Source organism: Poecilia formosa, unplaced genomic scaffold (assembly GCF_000485575.1).
Source record: "Poecilia formosa unplaced genomic scaffold, Poecilia_formosa-5.1.2 Scaffold99, whole genome shotgun sequence".
Taxonomy (NCBI): Eukaryota; Metazoa; Chordata; class Actinopteri; order Cyprinodontiformes; family Poeciliidae; genus Poecilia; species Poecilia formosa.
In genome coordinates this window covers 926,518-948,482 of record NW_006800038.1, presented here as the reverse complement: position 1 = coordinate 948,482, position 21,965 = coordinate 926,518, and the positions used below count along the sequence as shown (strand labels likewise).

The 21,965-nt window shown below is 37.7% G+C and overlaps 3 protein-coding genes across 6 annotated transcripts in view; 1 reads left to right on the top strand and 2 right to left on the bottom strand.

Annotated features, from left to right (window-relative positions):
- zdhhc13 (zDHHC palmitoyltransferase 13) overlaps positions 1 to 6,605 on the top strand; it is a 13,106-nt gene extending 6,501 nt beyond the window's left edge. For 3 of the 4 annotated variants that reach the window (XM_016674693.1, XM_016674692.1, XM_016674694.1), the window contains 11 exons: positions 1,015 to 1,177; positions 1,489 to 1,614; positions 1,693 to 1,826; positions 1,907 to 2,007; positions 3,215 to 3,348; positions 3,431 to 3,493; positions 3,573 to 3,666; positions 4,193 to 4,276; positions 4,354 to 4,511; positions 5,612 to 5,709; positions 6,082 to 6,605. In XM_016674693.1, coding sequence (XP_016530179.1) covers positions 1,015 to 1,177; positions 1,489 to 1,614; positions 1,693 to 1,826; positions 1,907 to 2,007; positions 3,215 to 3,348; positions 3,431 to 3,493; positions 3,573 to 3,666; positions 4,193 to 4,276; positions 4,354 to 4,511; positions 5,612 to 5,709; positions 6,082 to 6,220 — 1,294 coding nt within the window. In that variant the 3' untranslated portion in view covers positions 6,221 to 6,605. The remainder of the gene's footprint in view (positions 1 to 1,014; positions 1,178 to 1,488; positions 1,615 to 1,692; positions 1,827 to 1,906; positions 2,008 to 3,214; positions 3,349 to 3,430; positions 3,494 to 3,572; positions 3,667 to 4,192; positions 4,277 to 4,353; positions 4,512 to 5,611; positions 5,710 to 6,081) is intronic. The other variant, XM_007558779.2, reaches the window with a different exon arrangement.
- A 1,215-nt stretch (positions 6,606 to 7,820) lies between these two features.
- On the bottom strand, positions 7,821 to 14,413 carry csrp3 (cysteine and glycine-rich protein 3 (cardiac LIM protein)). Its single transcript, XM_007558778.2, has 6 exons — positions 14,302 to 14,413; positions 13,171 to 13,322; positions 11,293 to 11,464; positions 10,685 to 10,814; positions 8,776 to 8,869; positions 7,821 to 8,041 (listed from the first exon to the last, which is right to left on the bottom strand). Exons 2-6 carry the CDS (start codon positions 13,280 to 13,282, stop codon positions 7,968 to 7,970), a joined length of 582 nt encoding a protein of 193 aa, XP_007558840.1. The 5' UTR covers positions 13,283 to 13,322; positions 14,302 to 14,413; the 3' UTR covers positions 7,821 to 7,967.
- A 736-nt stretch (positions 14,414 to 15,149) lies between these two features.
- Positions 15,150 to 21,965, bottom strand: part of e2f8 (E2F transcription factor 8) — a 10,521-nt gene continuing 3,705 nt past the window's right edge. The window contains exons 5-13 of the mRNA XM_016674673.1: positions 21,609 to 21,840; positions 21,242 to 21,379; positions 20,140 to 20,349; positions 19,975 to 20,056; positions 18,806 to 19,298; positions 17,935 to 18,204; positions 17,736 to 17,859; positions 16,661 to 16,986; positions 15,150 to 16,178 (exon numbers count right to left, since the gene is read on the bottom strand). Coding sequence (XP_016530159.1) covers positions 16,011 to 16,178; positions 16,661 to 16,986; positions 17,736 to 17,859; positions 17,935 to 18,204; positions 18,806 to 19,298; positions 19,975 to 20,056; positions 20,140 to 20,349; positions 21,242 to 21,379; positions 21,609 to 21,840 — 2,043 coding nt within the window. The 3' untranslated portion in view covers positions 15,150 to 16,010. The remainder of the gene's footprint in view (positions 16,179 to 16,660; positions 16,987 to 17,735; positions 17,860 to 17,934; positions 18,205 to 18,805; positions 19,299 to 19,974; positions 20,057 to 20,139; positions 20,350 to 21,241; positions 21,380 to 21,608; positions 21,841 to 21,965) is intronic.

Below are 21,965 nucleotides of genomic sequence, written 5' to 3'. Positions count from 1 at the left end.
CCAGCCCGTTACCTAGCAACCCCAGCGAAGTCCAGCCCGTTACCTAGCAACCCCAGCGAAGTCCAGCCCGTTACCTAGCAACCCCAGCGAAGTCCGGCCCGTTACCTAGCAACCCCAGCGAAGTCCAGCCCGTTACCTAGCAACCCCAGCGAAGTCCGGCCCGTTATCTAGCAACCCTAGCAGAGTTCCAGCATGTTTGGTCACCTAGTTTTTTTTCTCTGTATGCGCTGTACAATGACTGCTGGAAAAGAGACGTGTTTTGTTGTTTCCTTACCATCCAGAAACAACTTTCAGTTTGAGTGGAAGGAAAAGGTTTCCTCTGATTTGTACTGCTGTTACTTTTAATGCCTAAAGTATAGCATAAGAGTAAGATACGTTGTTTTAAATCAGGCAGAAATTATGGTTGTAACTTTTTCCTTCCTTTTAAACTGAAAGAAAAATTTGATTTGATCCTGAATTCATCTTTCTGTCTCTGACTATCCAGTAACTTTCCTAAACTTTAATGTTTAAAGGGAATCTGTAATGCAAAATTCACATTTTTGATGTTATTTTAGTTCCATTTGGGTCTATACTGCTTCTTTAAACAGCCAAAGCTTTTTTTTTTTTTTTTTTTTTTTTTTAGAAAATTTGGCTTTTTAAAAACCTACAGAAGTCGCATTCGATGGGCACTGTCTCGTTACCTAGCAACCCAAGCCGAGCTCCAGTACCTTGGGCCATGTAGTTTTTTTGGCTTTATGTGCTATACAATGGCTGCTGGAAAGCACAAGAGTTTTGTTGTTGACTTGACATCCAGAAACAACTTTCTACATTCTTGTTGTTTGTGCAGGAGTCTCCACTGATGTTTTTCAAAGTTGTACGGTTGTGTAATTGCTCATATGTTTGTGCAAGAAATGTTGTGAACATGTTTTGTTTTGCCCATAAACATTTTCTAAGCTGTTCAAGGAAGTGTAACAGGTCACCTTTAATTAAATAATCAGCTGTAAAGTGCTAACATTTCATGTTTTTCTGCTTCAGGCCCGAACCCACAAACTTTCTCATCAAGAACAACGCCTCGGTGAGCGCTGTGGACAAAGTTAACAGGAACACGCCGTTGCATTGCGCAGTGCTGGCGGGAAACGTTGACGCTGCCCACATCCTGTTGGAGGCTGGAGCTAGCGTGGACGCTGAAAACATCAATGTGAGTTTCACACGTTTCAGAGAAAAGTGAAGGCTTCTGCTCGTTTGTCTCTCTGGGACAAATGCCACATGAATACAATTTGTTTTGAGATGGCATTTTTTTTGTTTTCCACTTTTAGCTTCAGACTTAACCTAATAACCATTTTTATTAGTATTTTACTGATAACTGAACTAAAATTCATTCAGTAAACATCTTTTTGCTTTAATTTGAAGTAACAGATTGATTTCTCTTTCTTTTTTTCCTGTTTATTTACTATTATAATTTGAGTTAAGATAAATTGTTCCCTTTTGATTTGTGTGTTTCTTCCTCAGGGTCACACACCCATGGATCTGGCCCGCCAGGTCCAGAGCCCCCTGCTCATCCACATGCTCAACGTCACCAAGCATGAGAGGATTCGCTCCAATTCCCGCTGTTTACGCTTTATTCTCAGATACAAGGTAGACTTAAGGCTCTTGATGGTACACAAACAGAAATCAGAACCGCTTTTAACATTGTTTTGTTTATTTTTTTTAAAGGTTTTGGTGCAGTTCCTGTTTTGCACAGCCATATTTGGATGTATTGGTGCAATATTTGACATGAACTCTGAGTCCTGGTTGCTCAAAAGCATCTTGTTAGCCTGCATGGTGGGAGTGATTAACCTGGCCTCGAGGTGAGAACCGGTTTGCCTGCAGATTCAAATGTAAATGCAGGAGTTTGGATGTTGATCAGAACCATTTGCATTTAAAACAGGAACTTTCCAAACCCAGATTTTCAGTCTCTGCTGCCGCCGTCGTCTCTGATGGCTTCAGTCTTCTGGATGCTCGTCACCTGGTGTCTCTGGTTCCTGCCAGATATCCTTTCTGTTCAAAGAAACATTTTTGTTTTGGTTCTTTTTACGAAGAAAACTTTTTTTTTTCATTATCATTCAGATTGTTGTCCATTTCAGTTTGAAAGGAATGTAAATGTTCTTCCTGATTTGGACTGCTGTTATTTTTGATGCCTACGCTGCAAAACACAAAATATTACCAAGTATTTTTAGTCTAGTTTCTAGTGCAATTATTTTAGTCCAAAACTAACTTACAAGTAAGTTTTAAACAAGATATAGGAGTTTGTTTTAAGTAGTTACTTAATAATGATGAAAAAGTAGTTTTGTCTTATTTTCAGTGTACTAAGATATTTGCACTAGAAAGAAGACCAAAAATACTTGGTAAGATTTTGTGTTTTTTGCAGTGTAAAGTATAACATAACAGATATGATGTTTTATATCAGGCAGGGATTATTGTTGTAACTTTTTTTTTTGGAAAGTTGGAAAAAACATTGATGTGACCCTGAATTTCTGTCTTTCTATCCAGTAATTTTCCCTAACTTTAATGTTTAAAGGGAAAATTCACATTTTGGAGGTTTGTAGAATACAATAGGATAATCTTTTATTAATCCTGCAATGGGAAATTCACTTGATACAGCAGCACCGTAACAAAATATGCCCAATTTAATATTAAAATATAGGACAAAAAAAACAACAACCTCATATGAATAAATGACCCATGGATAAAATTAAATATGAACCTGAAAACTTGGGAGACTTTTAAATGCAGAATAAATAAACACATAATATGTTCTTATTCATATTCATTATGTACGTCCATTTTGGTTTCTACTACTTTTAAAAGCAGCACAATACTTTAAAAACATCTGAGTTGTGTTTTTTGGCAGTATGTTAATGGTTTTGGAGTCTGGAAGATTAGCCGTTTTAAAAACCTTCTGAATGTTAAGTTGCATTCCACAAGGCACTGCCTCGTTACCTAGCAACCCCAGCAAAGCCTAGCCCCGTTACCTAGCAACCACAGCAGAACTTATTTGGATTTAAAGTGACAAGAGGTCCTAAAACAGAAAAGAGGTCAAAAAAAGGCAGGACTGAACATCTCATATGTAGTTAACTTGCTTTGTACAGTTTATAAACCAATGCTAACCTGGTCAGGGAAGCATAACACATCATGTTAATAAAATGAGTTTTTCTTCTTCTTTCTTTTTTTTTTAAGTTTCTTAACTTAAATCCACATCTATCCAGCACAGCAGTTCAGGTGCTGTTCACCCTGAACGCCACTGCTTTCCTCTACTACTTCCTGCGGACCTGCCGGACGGACCCAGGTTTCATCAAAGCCACTGAAGAGCAGAAGAAAATGGTGGGAAAGGTCTTTAAATTTGTCGACCAGTTCAAGGCGTCTTACAAAGAACTGTTTCCACAACTTGAGACCTTTTCTGTTTGGGATTCAGAACGTGGTGGTGCTGGCTGAGGCTGGCTGTTTGGACCCCAGGGTATTTTGCACTTCCTGTATGGTGAGGCGATCCACAGGTTCAAAACTTTAATGCAACGATGAGTTACCTGAATTATCTAAAATGACTTCCACTATTGCAGGTTAGGAAACCACTGAGAGCTGTTCACTGCTTCAGCTGCGATACATGTGTGGCAAAGCAGGACCACCACTCTGTATGGACCAACACCTGCATAGGTACAGATGAATGAATTATAGAAACGTTTTTACTCCACTGAAAATGTAAAATCTGCATTTGATTGGTTAAGAAAAATCTGCAACATTTTTTAGTCAAGCAAAACATTTTAAATGGATTCTTATATGCAATATCTAGATAAAAGGCTGAAACCTGTAGATTTTTATAATTTAAACAATATTTATATAAACAAGTACTACAGCAAGTATTTTCATTATGGCAAAAATACAAAAACAAATTTTTTTTGGTTTACTTTTTTGTGGAAACATCTGACTCTGCTTGAAATAAGATAAAACTAACATACAAATAACATGTCTGCAAGATATTACCAGATATTACAATTTCCTTGAAAAGGATTAATAAAGTATCTATCTAGCTATTTAACTTAGTTTAGCTTAGTTTGTTTTAAGTCAGTAATTCCTTAATGTTGATGAAAAACTATTTCCACTGGCAGATTATTAAAAATACATTTTCCCATGTTTCCCATGCAAGTTATGCTGAATATGAACTATTATCTTGTTGTTCCAGGTGCCAGGAATCATTACTATTTTGTGCTTTTGCTGCTCTCCCTCTCCATGATGGGGGGCTGGATGATCTACGGTTGTTTTTCATGTGAGTGACTCAGCTGAAGTGGAGCCACAGAAGCTGGAGTATCGATGTAATAAGCAGAAATGTTGCTGTGTTCTCAGACTGGGCCAGTCACTGTTCGCTGCGTCATGAGGAGCAGGGTGTGTGGGGCGTGGTGTCGGCTGTGGTCAGCTGCTCTCCCTGGGTGCTCGCCGTCTTTGTGCTGTCCTTCTACCACACCTGCTGGTCCACTTTGTTCCTGATTGGGCAGCTCTACCAGGTGACGCCTGGAATGTGTTGATGAGTTTTAAATACCATTTAATTAGTGCAATGGACTCCATACTCAAACTGATTAAACTATTACAAGATAACTACAAATTTGACTTCTTAGACAAGTCAGTTTTTCATTAAAAAATGGAAATCTTAATTATCTGTTGGTAGTTTCAGTAAAAACAAACCACTGAACGGGGGATGTATTCTTGTTCCATTTGAGTTTTTGCTGCTTCTAAAATCAGACCAAACGTTAAAAAAAAACAAAACAAAAAAAAACACCCAACTAGTTTTAACAATAAGTTAAAAGCTAGACTAAAACTAAACTAAAAAATTGTTTTTTTCAAAAACGTCCAGAATGTAATGTCATAAATCAGCAGCCACTGCCCTTCATCTAGTAACTCCGATAAAGCCCAGCCGGTTACCTAGCAACCCCAGATGAATTCCGCCCGTCTCCTAGCAACCTAGGCTGACTAGGCAGCACTTTTGGTCAGCTGGTTTTCACTGCTGTATTCAATTCAATTGAAAAATACTTTATTGATCACAAATGGAAATTAAATGATGTTGTAGCTTGTATTAATTCTAGATTCTTCATTAGGGCTGGGCAACATGGCTGAAAAACACGTCACGATATAAGCGTTTCATATCGGTCAATATAATTATTGATTAGTTTTTTGTTTTAAATGTCTGAAATATTACCAAGCTAGTGGCGTAATGTTTCCAGTTTTTACTTCATGCAGTTGTTTTTTATTTTGAGCAGCTATGATCTACGGTGGCAAAAATTGAAAATGTGCAAGCCACTAAAATTGTTGCTAGGTTACCAAAGACTGAGTGAGTTGAATCCACCAACTTAGCTTAGCTACATGTGAGAGGTTGAGCGGCTAATGCCTTTCCTCTGCCTACATCCCCCAGAATGCTGTGTGGTTCTGGATCGGAGTTCAATTAAATTATTGAACATTCTGCCAGACTCATTATCTATTGATATTGATCATGTGTTTATTGTGATACATCTTGCTGTTGATTTATTGTCCAGCCCTGCGCTGTCTTGTTACCTTGCTCATTTGATGGACATTTTGTATGTGGAATAATTGTTTCTTTGTCTCGGTGCAGATTGCATTCCTGGGATTAACGACTCCGGAGAGAACTAATCTGTTGCTGCAGCAACGGAGAATGAGACAATCTGGATCCCTGAGACAAAATCCATTCAAGTGAGTTCACCAATATTTCTTTCATTCTTTATCATAGGTACTAACTGGTACTGGAATCTTGAGGCAAGTTTTTATTTATTTACTGCTTTTATTTTACACTTTTAGATATTTTTTTTAGATTAACCAATTAATAATTTGATTTTTAAAAAATTGCATAATAGGATATATATGCTACATGCAAATAAAAGGTTTTTCCATTTTAAATTCAAAATGTATATATTTTTGGCATGATGACTGCTCATCATTCAGCAAATTGCATTTTTCACTTTCTTATTAAACTGATGGTTGTAAACATAAACAAACTGAAAGTTAGAGGACGAGTTCCCCATTTCTCCATCTGATGGACTCTCTTTCTGACCCGTCTGCCTGCAGCATGGGCGTGGTCCAGAACCTGGTGTCGTTTTTCCAGCTGCGCTGCTGCGGCCTCTGCAAGCCGGCCGTCGTCGACTGGACGGCCCAGTTCCAGCCCCAGCGGGACCAGTACCTGTTTGATCAAATCAACATGGTCTGACCTCCTGACTTCCGCATGTCCGGGTCGGACTCTGCTTCTGGACCAAAAGCACAGAATGTATTTATTTATTTTTCCATCCGTTGGCTCCTTGTAAAGAGAGACATTACGATAGTAGAGGTTGGTGTAGATGTCGTCTGCTGCTGCCTTACACTCGACCAGAGAGGGTGGAAAAGGAAAATCCTTACGGCCTGAATAGTTCTGGGCATTTTGTGCTGTTTTTATGGACACGTTAAGCCTATTTTTATCATCCTGGAAGAAGAAACAATCTTTGTAAATGTAAACGGTTTGGTTTTATGACTTTTGTAAAAGCTGCATGCGTTTCATAACAAATGACCATTATTATATACTTCAATAAAGAAATCATGTGCCTGTCTTTTTAACTGTTTAGAGCTCAATTTTACTTGGGTCTTAATAAAAAAAGTAAGATTTTTTTAGTTTTTTTTAAATGACTGAAAACGTGATAAAACTCATGACTAGCTGGGTTTTAAGCTTCCTTTTGTACCTATTGGCTGCCATTGTAGATAGAAAAAATTAGTAGGTAAATTTCTGCAGGTGAACATGGAAACTTTTAACACTCAGAAATTTCCAAGCATTTTTCTCTAAGATCAATTCAAAATCTACTTTTTCTGAAATATTTTCAATCTTGTAAAATTTAGACTTTTGAAGTTTCAAAAGTCAAAAATGTTCAACTTTCCAAACTGAGAAGTTTCCAAATTCTTTTTCTGGAATATTTCTGAGATTAATCTCCAATGTTTTACTTTTTTGGTGAAAATTTCCAACTTTTATTCTATCTGCAATAGAAAAAAGGTTAATCAAATTTTAGTTTAGTTTTTTTTTTTTTAGATTAATTTTGGTTAAATCTGGATTGCTTTTCACCAGTACACTCCTTTGAAACTTTTGTTTACTGAGACTTTGAATTCAGATCAACAGGCTAAGATTTTTTCTTTTTTTTAATTATGAGAATAAAGTCATAATATTACAAGAACACAGATGTAGTAAAATGAGAATAAAGTCGATTGAGAAACAAACTGAGCTGGTTGTATCAGATCCTGAAAACTAGAAGCTTTTTTTCTCATTGAAAATAATTTTTTCTCATAATTTTAAGACTTTCTTCTGGTAAAAATGACTTTATTCTGCTAATATTACCATGGTTACAATTAAACAAGCATTCTTGTAGCCTGGCCTTAAAACTGTCATTCAATTCACAGAAGGGGTGATTGAAATAAAAGCTACTTTTGGAAAATATTTTCTGTCATTACTAATTTTTATTTTAGAAAAGAAAAGAAAAAAAATCAAATCAGAAAATTTATTTTGAGCCCCATCACTAAGCTATAACTTTTACTTTAATTTGTTTGGAGATTATTAATTTTGCCATCTGTTACTGGCTGCTCTTTTTTTTTCAAATAAGGTTTTACTAAAAATCAAAATTAAAGTATGACTTTTTTTTTTACCAGCTGAAGAAAGAAGTGACATTACCAGAATTTATGTAAGCTGATTTAAAATATGTAAAGATTTTTTTTCTCAGGTATTCAAATGAAAAATTAGCACATTAACACAATCAACTTTAGTGCTTTTGTAATAAACTTCACTTCAGAATAAATTTCAATGTAACAAAATGCTTTTATTTAGTGTTTTACAAATTTTTTCCCATAATTTTCAGAATGTTGCTGAGGATTTGGTTTGTGCTGCTCCATCTTCCAGTTTTGAGACGCTGTGATCGGGTTTGAGCTTCAGCAGAACCACCAGTTTATTCTCGTTCCTCCAACATGGCCTCGTTTCCCAGACCAAATCCTTTTGGGCCGAAGTTTTTGGCATAGCAAACTGAAAAGAGAAACATTTATCAATGTCTCTGTTTCATAGAATACAGTTTATAAATGTTCTTTTGTGTCAAAGGTTTAATTTTCCATGTTTTTTCTAGAAAATGTTTTAGATTCATCTCTAAATTTTGGAGATTTTTGGTGGAAATTTACTACTCTTTTTTTGTTTGTCTATTTACATGTCTATTACTAGAATATTATACTGTTCAATAATTTCACTGAACTCCGACCCAGAATCGCACAGCATTATGGGAGATGTAGGCATCCTCTCACTGCTAACTAAGCAAAATTGATGAAATCAACTAACTCACTTCCTCTTTGGTTACCTAGCAACTAACTCATTCTTTGGTTACCTAGCAACTAACTCATTCTTTAGTTACCTAGCAATGACTTGCGTAACTTGCAAAGGTTTTGCCACTGTGCTTCATAGTTGCTCACGAATTTAAAAACAGTGGCTTTAAGTGAAAACTGAATAAAACAGTAAAGGTTACGCAACCTCGAATATTTAAAACAATAAATAAACCAATAATTATTGATATCGACTGATAAGAATCGCTTATATCGTGATAATATTTTCAGACATGTTTGTGATGACACAGTGCAATTGGGATAGAAGTATAGTAAAGCTTTATTTTACTTTCTTCCAACATAGGACTGGATATAAGACTCATTAAAGGTAGAATTGTATTTTCCCAAGCAGTGTATATGGTTTTAGACTGTGTAAATAAATGGCTTCACCTTTACAGTACAGCTCTCCGTCCTTATCCGTCACTGTAGTGGACTCCAGGCTTTTACCACACAGAGCGCAGCGGAAACAGGTTTTATGCCAGGCCTGAACACACAACATAAATGTTTATTATTTTTAGAAAAAAAAAAAAGAAAAAAAAAGAAATATTTGTAATCATTTATTGTGACAAATATCTTCATGAAATATGTTCCTATCATAAGAACTCTGATTTATCATCATGATAAATTCCTGATTATGTATAAAACCCCCAAAACAGTCCGTATAGTCCGGATTGTTACTTTTGCTGTTATCTTCATTGTTTGTTATTCTAAATATGATTAAATGCCGTTCCTGTGTGCTGCTTAGTGTTACAAATCATGCTTCTTTACGCGACTGGTGGTGACCAGACGAAGCTTATTAAATGGGGACGTTTTTCAAGAATATTTTGTGTTTGTATGGATATTATCACTGTGTCATACAGTTAGAGCCATGCAGTTACTTAGAAAAGCAGTAATAAATAGTTAATATCGTCATCATTGTCATTATCACAAAATATGGTGATGAAACTTTAAGTCCTTATCACCCACGTACATTTATAGTTTTACGTGAAAAAAGCCATTGGGAGACGTATTCGCTTCTCCGCTTCCTATTGGACGAAAGCGCACCACGTGGTGACATGCAAACCCCGGATATTTTCCTTTAGTTGACTGATTTAGTTTAATTTTCCGCAACATACGTACATTAAAACTACCGGATCACCATAAAATAAACATTCCACGGTCCATGTTCCTGTTATAGGTTTAAAATGCTGTTGAAGTTTGTGAACCATGAATAAAGCTGAGTCTCCCCTGAAAGACATCGTTTCCTCCCCCGTTATGTGGCTTCTTGGCCTTTTGGCTAAGATCAAGTGTAGTTTCTGTTCTTATCAGTTATCTGATAGTCCTCTATACGAGGATCATATATTAAATTGATTTTTGAAACAGGGAGATGGAATAGGGGCTTGCTCTGTCCAGTCCAGGCATCAACCTGGTACTGCAGTACCTCTGGGAATGGTGCGCCCACTCTATACTGTTAAATAACATGGCATAACTTCTCCAAGTCTGTAGGAAGTGGTCCATGCCATCTTGATAAGCAAGCTGAGTATAAAGCATAGATGAGCCATGGTTTCCACACCGGCTAATAGGAAATATAGACACCTTGCATGTTATAAACATCTGGAAATTTTGTGTACAGCACTGGAGGGAAAAAATTATTTTATATGATATCCATAGCCGCGCTGCGAAGGTGGAACAACCCCGTAAACAAAATGAAATTATTAATCTACAAGGTTCTAGTGACTGGCAGAGTAAGTACATGTAGTAACATACATATAGGCTATCAAGTACTACATCAAGTAATAGTTGTAATATTCTTATACTGTTTATAAGTTAGATAGGAACAGCTAGTACTAAGCTTGTGGCTTGCCTATTGTTGTCATAGCAACTTGATAGCAACTGTCATGACAGTTAGTTAAGGATACCTACCAAGATGGCTGTCAATTACAAAGTTACCAGAAGTGTGATGTCACAGGAGAACTATGTATTCTGAACGGGCCAAAATTCCTCCACAAGACAGATACAGACTTATTGAACCCAAAGTTGGTGCTACTAGTTATTTGGGGGCAATTACTTTTTTCACATAGAGCCAAATCATCATTTGAAAACAGTTTTTCGCTTCATGTTAAAATTTGTTTAACAACCTGAAATGTCTGAAAGTTGTGCATAAAACAGAGTAATATGCTTGTGACACTAGCAGTTGTCAAATCACTTCAGTCTTCTGTCCTTCAGCTACACAAAGTAAATGTTTGTTAGTCTGCGTGTTTCATTGTAATTCATTTTAACTCCTGGCATTTTAAACTAAAGTTTTCATTTTCATTCTTACCTTTCCTGCTCCCATCACCTTCTCAGCTGCGTACACCGCTTTGGAGCAGCGGGGACAGCGGTCCGAGCCACCGAACTTCTGCGAGAACTTGCTGGCTTTGGGGTTAGGAGAGGCTTGTCGAGGTTTAGAGCTACAAAGGAAATGAACAGACAGGTAAACATCCCATCAAACCACAGCCAACCATTTGTATTATTTTAAAACTTGTTATTCAGGTTTTCTACATTTCTTTCCTTTCAAACTTTGGCCTCTACAACGTTATTTTTGGGCCAGATTGTTAAGTAACATTCAACGGGCGCTGAGCCGTTACCTAGCAACCCCAGTGAAGCCCAGCCTGTTGCCTAGCAACTCCAGCGGAACTCCAGAACATTTGGTCATGTTTTGGTCTAGTTTCCAGTGCAAATATCTTACTGCACAAAACTAACCTACTTGTAACATTTTAGCAGGATATAGAAGCTTGTTTCAAGTACATAATTTCTTAATATTGAATGAACATGTTCTGTGTCACCCGTCAACCTGTCTTAACCTGTTCAAGGAAGTCTAGTAGTTCACCTTTCATGTGCTAAATCAACTAATCTGATTTGATGACCTATTTGGTGTTTAAGCCGTACTTTTGCAGCTGCGGTTCTCCATCCTGTCCCAGAGGATCAGAGCTCAGCGCTCCAGCTCCTTGTCCATATCCGTAGCCTTTTGGCCCGTATTTCTTCCCATAGCACGACTTGCAGTAAATCTCAGACTCATGTGCTGCAACTGTGGTGCTGTCCAGCCCTTTTCTGCAGCTCACTGTGGCAGTAAAAACAGGACAAAAATGTTTTATCCAAGTCTCAGGCAACCTCCATTGAAGCGTGTCCAGACTGAGATATGTACAACGTTGTATTAGGGCCATTGTAAATAGAAGAAATTTTTAAGAAACTAAATGTCTGCTAAACAAATCTCAGAAACTTTTTAGAAATAACAAGAAAAGTTTCGAGAGATGCAAATTGCTATAAAAAAAATTCTCATTTTAATATTAATCTCAGAATTTTTCTAGAAAAGAAAAGGAAATTTTCAAGTTTTTTTTCTCACAAATTTTTAAAATTAGTCTCAAGAATTCAGATTTTTTTTTCTAGCACATTTCTGGCTTTTTAAAACTCAGAAAGTTCCTTAATTTCTTTTTCTACACAATTTCTAAGATTAATCTCAAAATTTTTGAAGATTTTTCTAGCAAATTTTCAACTTTTCAAACTCAAAAATTTGCTAGATTTTTTTCTACAGAATTTCTGAGATCAGTCTCCAATTTCTACGATTTTAGCAGAAATCGACTTCTCTTTTTTAAATATCTCCAGCAGCCGTAATCCACCGTTGTAGGAATGTCATGTTGGAGGAACAGAAGTTAAATAAAGCTCCCATCTCAGCGGGTTTATCAGTCAACACTGACAGCACACAAAGTCAGATGTCTTGTGTTGCTATTTTCAGGAGGACACTGGAGTGTGAAGTGAATGTTGGGGAGAAGATGAACACTTAGCAGGTGGGATGAGTTTATCACAGACGGCTTTCAGAGCTTCCCGGTGGAATAATGGATCCATCACATGGACACCAACAAGCTGGGAGGATTTGAGTTTGAGCAGAGCACAGAAGCATTCATGCCTTCATAACCATAATATAACCATAATATAACCTTAATATAACCACATCCTTCAATACATATAAGTGGGAGTTTCCACTTGGATTCTAGGATGGTGTATCAGGGCCATTGTAGGTAGAAAAATGGGGGTACATTTCAACCGAAAGAAGAAAAATAAAATTTGAGAAGTTCAAAATGTGCTAGAAAAAACTTGGAAATTTTAAAATGAATTTCAGAAAATTTTCTGAGAAAATTTGAATATTTCTCAGTTTGTTTCAGTTTATCAAACATTTTTGATTTTTGAAACTCAGAAATGTCCAGGAGTTTTGTGAACGAATTTTCAAGTTTTCAAACTCAGAAATTTCTGATGTCTCAAATTCAAAATTTTGATTATTTTTTTTTCAGAAATTTCCTGAGATTATTCTCAAAATTTCTGAGTTTTTTTCCAGGAATTTTTTTACTTTTCAAACTCAGAAATTTCAGTTTTCCCTAGAAAATTCCCAAGATTAACCTGACAATTACAAATTGTCATAGGATTCATCAACTTTTACTCTGATATCCCAAAATAAAATCCAGTCGCCTCAAAAGTCACCTGAGTACTTGAGCAGGGTTTGCTTTGAACATCAGAGCTCTGTAGGGCTGGTCAGTAAATCAATAACAATATATATTATCAATTGTTGCATCCAGTCAATTTGAATAAAGTCAGAACTGATGGTATTAATCTCAGAAAGTTTCTAGATATGGTCATATTTATACACACATCCAATGTTTATTCTCATGTTTTTGGTCTAACCTGTATGGCGTGGTCACTTTCACTAATATGCACTGTCTCTGTTTCACATAAATAAATATTTTTAAAGTGGGAAGAAGTAACCAGAATCCTTACTGCAGATGAAGCAGGTTTTGTGGAAACTCCTGCTGTTGCACTGGATCTCCTCGGCGTGGTAAACCGTTTTCTCACAGGCACCACACTTGGTGCCTCCGCCCCAGTTTGGCATCTTAGAAACCTCTGATATTTATCAACGCCTGAACATAAGGCTGAAAATTAAAAATAAAAATCCTGTTAGTTATTCTTCAGTCAAAAGGAGAGCTGCAGAAACAAAAATCTAATCAATTTACCTGAAAATTCAGACAGTTTTTAAGCTGAGTTTGCTTAAAATTAGAAATCCAACTGAAACAATTAATCGATTAATCACGACTAATCGATAGTTGAAATAATTGTCAGCTAATTTAGTAATCAATTAATCTTTAACTGACGTACGACTGTAGAAAAGGCAATTTGCTGTAAGAACAGTAAAAGCAGAAATAAAACCTGTTTGTAAAAAAATATAATTTTGTCATTTAACGTAGAAAAAGACATTTTGTCTCTAAATATGTCCTACGATTTCAGAAGTATTTTTTTTAGCTGCAGATTCATTCTTTGCTAGAAAAATGGTCAAAAGTTCACCAAAGGAATACCATTTTCTTATTTAAAAAAGAAATTAAATTTGTTTATTTGCACTTTTTAATGTGTTTCTGACCCTTATGAAAAGGCTTAAATTTTAAACCTGCAGAATGTGCCAATTTTTTATCTGATTAATTGATTGTCAGAATAATTGATTAATCAATTACTAAAATACTTAAATGTTTACCTCCTGAAGATATTCTTATATCATCACTATCTGTCTCACAAGTCTGATTCTACTGCTTAATTTTTAGATTTTTGTTTATAAACAGCAAAACTAAATAGTTTTCTCATTTTTGTTGATATTATTTGTGATTTATCGACGTTTTCTCACATGCCAGGTGTTTCTCCAAAGAGGCTGTGAAGGTTAGACTGGCCTCATGTTTCCACCTCACATGGCTGGTATGTGGCATTTCAGGAACAAAAACCAGCCAATAACATTTTATTTGTAGGAAGATTCCTTTTTAAAAACACAAATGTAAATAGGCACAATTTTTCTGTGGTTTTATTGCAAATTAAACATTGTTCTGATAAGTTTGGTTAGCAGCTGACAGAAATAAAATGGTTCCTTACCTTGAGTCGAAGCCTGTGGGTTTGATGTGGCCGTTCTGGCTCCCAGGCGGGTTAAATACGCTCCATCGGCCCAGACCACCGGTGACGCTTCCCCCTAAAATAACCTGTGACAGATCCAAGCCCTGCGCCTTTTTATCGGCGGCTGAAAGAGGCCTGAACATCAGGAGCTCGAACATTTGTTTGCTCCGACAGCTGCGTCTGCGTGGCGTCTCCTAAACCGAGGGATTAAATGTCACAACAAATGTTGGTTTGGGTGACAAGGGAACGATTTCTGATGGAAAAGCTAAAAATATCTGATGGTTTTACAGCTATGGAAAGACAATTGAACTGAGCTTTTTGTTTTTAGTGAGTATAATTTGTATTATAAAATTTTAACGTTTCATAAATTATGAGCTCAAAATAACAATGGACCAAGCTCTAAGCCTTGGGGAACTCCAAGAGAAACGTTCAAGATCAGTGAATCTTAGCAAACATTTTGTAACAGTTTTGTTTCACATTTATTGTGTGGAGATGATGGGACTGAAAAAACTGAAAATTAATGCATTTATTTTTTTAATTGATGTAATCTGATGTTTTTTTTAGCCGTTTTCAATATTTACAATTTAATACTTCATACTGATGCACCGTTAACCATCATTACTGATGTATCAATCCAAAGTCTGAACAATTAAATTAAAAAACTTATTTAGTCAATTCCGACATGCAGGGAATTACTTATTAGCTTAACTAGACAAAACATCAGTGCATTAAAGAAATCTGAATTTAAATTCAGATTTCTTAGTTTCTATTGAAATCTACATAGTGAAATTTCATAAAGTTAAAAGAAAAAAAAAAAACAGGTGAGTTGATCGTTTTTAGAAAAATCATTTTACAATTTATTCAACATTTTACAAGGAGTAAGACATCACAAACAAAAGTTTGTTTCCTCATAAATTAAACCCATGAAATAGTAAATGTTTTCCTAAAATGCTTCAAATATTCACATAGTTCAGATTTCTACTCAGGGGCAACAGTTCACATGTACATAAGTGCAAAAGTGATCTCAGTTTTACTACAACAATGAAGTTTTTACCAATTTGGTTAATTTAAAGAAAACCCATAATATCAAAAGCAAAGAAAAGCAAGAAAGTCGACAGCAATGAAAAATAAAGATGCAGATTTTAGTTTAGTTCTGGGAAATGTCCATCAGCGCCGACGGAGCATTAGGGCCAAGAAAACAACAATAAAATCACAAGAATAAAGTTATATTAGGAGGATAAACTCCTACGACCACAAAGCTGAAATAATACAAGAATAAAATTGTAACATTACGAAAATAAATTCATACGGGAATAAAGTTGAAAAAATGAGAATAAAGTCGAACTACAGGAACAAACTTGCATGTATGACTTTATTCTTGTAGTATTTTGACTTTATTCTCATAATATTGCGACTTTATTCCAGTGATTTTATTTATTTTTCCTTAGTTTGGCCCTGATGCTTGTCATAATCAGCATCACGTGCAGCAGGGCGGTAGTGTTCCTGGGTATCTGAACTGGTTTCGTATCGGTTTCCCACAAGTCCGCTGGGCCTCAGCCAAAGTCTGCTTGGCAGCTATTTTTATGACTGATAACAAAAGGCCTCCAGGACGCTGTGAAATGTTCAGAGGTGACAAAAAACGTAAAGAAACTAAAATCACAACAAGAGCGCGACCCCCACAGGCCCAAACATCAGGAGTCCTCGGCCGAGACGTCCAGCTTCCTCTGAGGGACGTAAACAGTCCTGGAGGCCGGCTGGCCGCTAGCGGTTACCATGGCAGCCAGAGGCGAGAGTGGCACCGGCGTGTGGAAGAAGCTGTGCTGAGGGAGACCTGACGCTTTCGGCGTGGCCATCAGAGGCTGAAAGACAGAAAAATAAAAGAACTGATGGGAAGGAAGGCTGTGAGATGTCCTAGTTAAAGTTTGCACCTCTGTTTTTTATTATGATTATTATTAAAACTTGAGTTTAGAAATGTTCCAGCTGCAAACAAACGTTGCTCGGCTTCCTGAGGAATGACATGATTATCAGATAATCCACTCTGAACAAGAAAGAAGCCAAAGGAGGAAAGGAAACATGGAAGGAAGAAAGGAAGGAAGTAAAAAATGAAAGAATGAAGGAAGGAAATAAAGAAGAAAGGAAAGAATGAAGGGAAATAAGGAAGAAAGGAAATAATGAAGGAAGGATGGAGGTCAACAGAAAATATGGAAGGAAAAAAAATAGAAAGTACGAGGAGGAAGGAAGCAGAGAAGGACTGAAGGAAGGAAGAAAGAAATGGCCGCCAACAGTAACCGTGCACATTATGCAAACTCTCAGTCTGCGCCGATCAAGATCGGCCGTTTACCTGCTGCAGGCTGATCAGAGTGAGTGGCTGTCCAGGCAGCGCCGGCTGGACCTGAACCGGCGAGACGGGCTTGATGAACACCAAGCCTCTCGGCTGCAGGCCCAGCGGACCCGGAGTGGCGCCGGCGCCCTCTGGAGGCTGGGAGGACCCGAAGGCGCCGGTCGGGCTGGAGATCAGACCCAAGTTCTGCAGCGTGAAGTTCAGGATGGCCGGGCTGGGACTGCTGACCCGACTGGGTTGGTGTGGAGAGGAGACAGCGGCAGCCAGGGGTTTGCCCAGGCGAAGGTTGGTAGGGGTCACTTCAAGGGCAGCGGCCGATCTGGAGCCTGAGGAGAAGATCAATCATCAATACCGATTTCAATATCGATCTCACTTATCGATTCTCATTGAGTTAGGAGATAGTTCAAAATGCGCAGTGTTGTATTTAATTTAAAAACAAAATTAAAGCTTAAAAAATAATTTCTTTGTCAAATTAACATCTGAACATGAAATGCTATTTTTTTTTTACAAACAGATTTTGTGCAGATAAATTTTCCTTTTTCAGTAAAAAAAATGTCAAAACCAAAACTCACATTTTTGTACATCCAATTGGGTCTCTACTGCTTCTTAAAAGGTTGAAATAATCCAAGAATAAAATTAAAATAATCCATGAATAGGGTAATAAAATGAGAATAAACTTTGAAATTAAAATACAAGAATAACGATAAAAAAAATATAAAAAATATATGAGAATAAAGTAAAAAATAGAGAATAAAGTTTAAATAATATGAGAATAAAGTAAAAAAAAAAACAAGAATAAAGAAGAAATTATACAAAAATAAAGTAGAAATAATATGGGAATAAAGTTGACATATTAAAATTTTATTCTTTTATTATTTCAAATTTATTCTCATAATTTTATTTTTCTTATTTTCTTAGCATCGCCCTAATACTCAGTTGAATTTTTTAAATTCAACATATTATAAAAATTTTGTCCTTCCTGCTATAGGAACACGGTCGACCCTTTATGAGAGAAAACTGCATTTTTTAAATAAAATGGCCGCTCATAATCTGGGATTAAGGTGGAGGTATTCACCTGCAGTCGGAGTTTGGTAGATGTAAGAGGACTTGTTGCTTTCTTCTCCAGAGTTTTGTAATTCCTTGTAGCTGATGAGGGATTGCTGAGAAATTGGGATTAAATATCCGGCTGGAACCAAAGTCTGTAGAGAACGAGACGGACTGGATGTTAAACCAAACGGTTTTCCCCCCTGAACCCAGCGGAGCCGATCGCTCACCTCAGAGTGGATCTGTCCGGGTGTGAGCGGCACCGCCCGGACCGGCGTGAAACCCGCCTCGAGGTCAGAGGTCACCGGCCTGTCGTCTCTGTCCAGGAGGTTCTCCAGGCTGTGCTCCAGCGTTGGGCCGGCAGCGCCGCCGCCGCCGGGGGTGTTGACGAACTCCGGGTCCAGGTGGAGCGCGCGAGGCGAGGGCCGGCTGACGAGGTGAGCGCCGCGTCGCGCCTTCAAGCGGGCCTGCAGGATCTCACCGAGCTTCGGGGAGCCGTCCTGCACGGAGCGAGGAAACGTCAAAGTCAGGGTTCAGACGCCGACGCCTCAGGGAAAATCAAGCTATAATGGTGAGTTTTCAAACTTTTCCAGCTAAAAGCATCAAAAATGTTTCAGTTATGACATCATTTATTTTATCAATAATGTCTTGGTATCGGCATTCTGCAGCAGGAACGAGGTAAACTGAAATGGTGACTTAAAAATGTGTCTGTGTGAAAATATCTGGTTCCAGCTGCAAATTACATTTTAGAAATGCACTGCAAAAACACAAAATCCTTAAAAGTATTTAAATTTCAATTAGTTGCTTTAAAGGTTTGGCAAGTGCTTAAATGTGCTTGATTATAGAAACTGAGCAGTTTTGTATTTAGGTGCAATTTGACATTTGATTAAAAGACTACACTGCAAAAACACAAAATCTAAATATTTTAGTCTAGTTTCTAGTGCAAATATCTTAGAACTTGAAATAAGAGAAAACTAACTTACAAGGGAATAACATTAAAAGACAGTTTTTAAAATGAATTTAAGGCATTTTAAGGATACGCCCTCCTAAATGAAAATAGTGAACATTACCATGGCAACCGCCCTCCATGCATGTCTTTACCTTAAAGTTGGGGTCGGGCCGCCTGGCTTTCGAGGGGCTGCTCTCTGCAGTGGAACACGAACGTTGGCGTTTGAGCGTCAGAGGACTGCCGTCGGACTCCCTGGACGCCGGTCGGCTCTTCGCCGCAGACGGCGCGCTCGGACTCTGGCCGGTTTTGTCCTCGAACGTCATGGAGCGCACCGCGAGGCTCGTGGGCTGCGGCCTGGACAGAGCGTTGGACCTGAGGGAGGACGGGTGCAGGTAGACGGCGTAGGGTCCGTTGCCCCGCTGCTGAGGCAGCAGGACGGGGATCAGGGGCGAACACTGCGTCGGGATGAAGGTGACGGCGCCGGCAGCCTGTCCTGCTAGCGGCGTGCGCGGCGTTAGGTGGACTCCAGGCTCCTGACTCGGTGCTGTTAGCGGCACTTTGGGCGGGTCCATGTGACCAGAGGCGGGTGGCGGTAACCTCTCTGCTGCCGGGTCTCTCTCTGTAGCGGCCGGAGTTTCTTTTGGCCTGGAACAGAGGCAGAGCTCTGGGTCAGGAACCAGCTTTCTCCTCATTTTGACACAAAATCAGTCTGCTAAGCTGGCTACTGAAACAAAAAACTTTGTTTGGCAAATCTGCAGTGGACAAGAAATGGTTTACCAAGAGTAACGGAAAACGCTAAGTGAGAATATCAGACACAACATAGTTTATAAAATTATCCATTATGCTTCCCTGAACAGGTTGGGATAGGTCTAAACATGTTCATTACATTTTTGCACAAAATCTTTCTTGCATAATGAGATTTCAGTCTGTCTGCAAAACCAGCTGACCAAATATGCTGGAACTCATCTTAGGTTGCTAGGCAACGGGCCAGGCCTTTGCTGGGGTTGCTAGGTAACAGGCCGTGCTTTGTGAGGTTACAGTCCAAAGGTTTTTTTTCATTTTCCAGACACTAAAAAACATTAACTTATTGCCAAAACCATATAGGTGTTTTTTTTAAAGAGCTTGTTCTGTTTTTAGAAGCAGTTAAAACCCAAAGAGAAACATAAAAACAAACAAAATGTTTTAAAAACAGAAGCTGTAAAACCCCAAGGAGTGCATCAATGAAAAAAATACAGATTTTCCAAAAATAAATTTGATTTATTGTCTAACTCTAGCAACAGGACCGTTATTCAGACTGTTACGTTCTGCGGCTCCATCTCACCTCGACTCCTGATCAAGTTTAATTTTACAAATAGCAGCAAGTTGGGCCATTTTGCTGGGAACATCCACATTAGCTGGATCACCTGAGAACAAAGGAGGAAATAAATGTGTTAATCTGACAGCCTGAAAACCAGAGAGGTGCCTCCTTCCAGCGCCCCCTACTGACCGAGGACACACTTGGTGGGGCTGCTGGGGGCGGAGTTGATTTTCCGCCGGTCGTCCTGAATGCTTTTCGCGAGCTTTATGAGGGACGGGTGCCGCGTGAAGCTGCGCTTGGCCCCCGACGAAGGAAACAGGTTTTTGGCACAGTTTTCCACAGACGGTTCAAGGACTCGTTTCTTCTGGGATGGAAACTCGGACGAGGATTTTGACAAATCTGTTACAGAAGATGGAGAAAAGGAAATTCTGTAACCAAAAAGAGATGAATCACTAATTTTTCAAGTTTTCTAACTTTTCCAGATTAAAAACAATAGAAACTAAAACAAGACATAATTTATTACTGTTATTAATAAATTCTTGTGATGGTATTTTACATTCTATTTCAGGGCCAATTTAAACTAAAAAAAATAGCTCAACTTAATGTAAATAGGAGTAAATTTCAGCCCAAAGGCTCAGACATTTTTAGATTCATCTCAGAAATTTTTTAGAAAATTTCTAAATCTTTTTAAATTTCTGAAAAGTTGAAAATTTGCAAGAAGATGTTGAGATTAATTTTCTGGAAAACTTTGGAAGTTTCTGCGTTTCAAGTAAAATTTTTTGTATTAATTTTTTTTCACACACATTTATGTCTTCAAATGTTTTTCTAGAAAATTCCTCAGATTAATCTCAAAATTTCTGGCTTTTTTCTCATTTTTTTTTCTTTTTCTTGTAAATTCTCAACTACTGAAACCCTGAAGTTTCCTTATTTTCTATAAATTTTCCAAAATTAATTTCAGAAGTTTGTTTGGGGAAATTTTTCTATCTAAAATGACCCTAATATGCCGTCATACGTCAAAGAACAAAAATACAAATTTAAAATTTTTTTTTCCAGTTTTAATGACTAACGTATAAATGCAAGACCGCTTTTATTTTATGTAGATTGAGCCAGTAGGAAAAATAATTATTCATTTTGTTGAACAAATCGATTTGTGTAAAAGTAAAAGATGTTCCTGCTCAATTTAAATGCTGAAACACAAAATAAATGATAACTTGACTTTCTGTAAACTTTCCAAACCTCTTAGTGTGTTTCATGCATGAATTACTGTGCGAGGAAAGATTTGGGTCGATACCTTGAACTGGTGGAAGTTCTACCGGTCCGATCCATTTAAAGGCCGGTTTCCTTCCTCCTGCTTCTGTAACGTGGAATTTCTCAATCAGCTTGAGGCTCCGCAGCACGTTGGCTATGTCGTACAGCCGCCTCACTTTGGCTGCAAACACACAAGCAAGCAGTTAAACCGTCTACTGTCAACACAAGCAATCATTTTACAGAACTAAAGTAGTTACTCCTCTTTTTCTCCATCTACAATGGCTCTCATACGTTGACATACATTACTAGTTAACCGATTTGAACCAATTTTAAAACTTTAATCAAGAATTAATCATAAGTTGATGAACTGTTTGTCCAGAGATTGAAGAAAGTCCCGTTTCTGTACTCACTCTTGAACTTGCTCTTGTCCTGATCTGCAACATGATCTTCTCCTATCAGGATCTTTGCAGCAACGTCCAGACTGACCACATGAGGGTTGGAGACCAGGAACAGCATGACGAACTTCTGGCTCATCACCCGAAGAGATTTATCTTTCCTACTGTTAACCGATGCTGGAAAGAAAGAAAGGATAGAGAGAGAACATTTAAAATCACCATGAATGGATTTATTATCAGGGATACTCTACGTAGAACAGAAAGGAGTAAATGTCTGACAGACTACAACATTTCTGAGTTTCAAAAGTGAAAAAATTGTTAGAAAAAAAACTCAGAAATTTTTACATTAATCTAAGAAATTTTCTAGAAAAT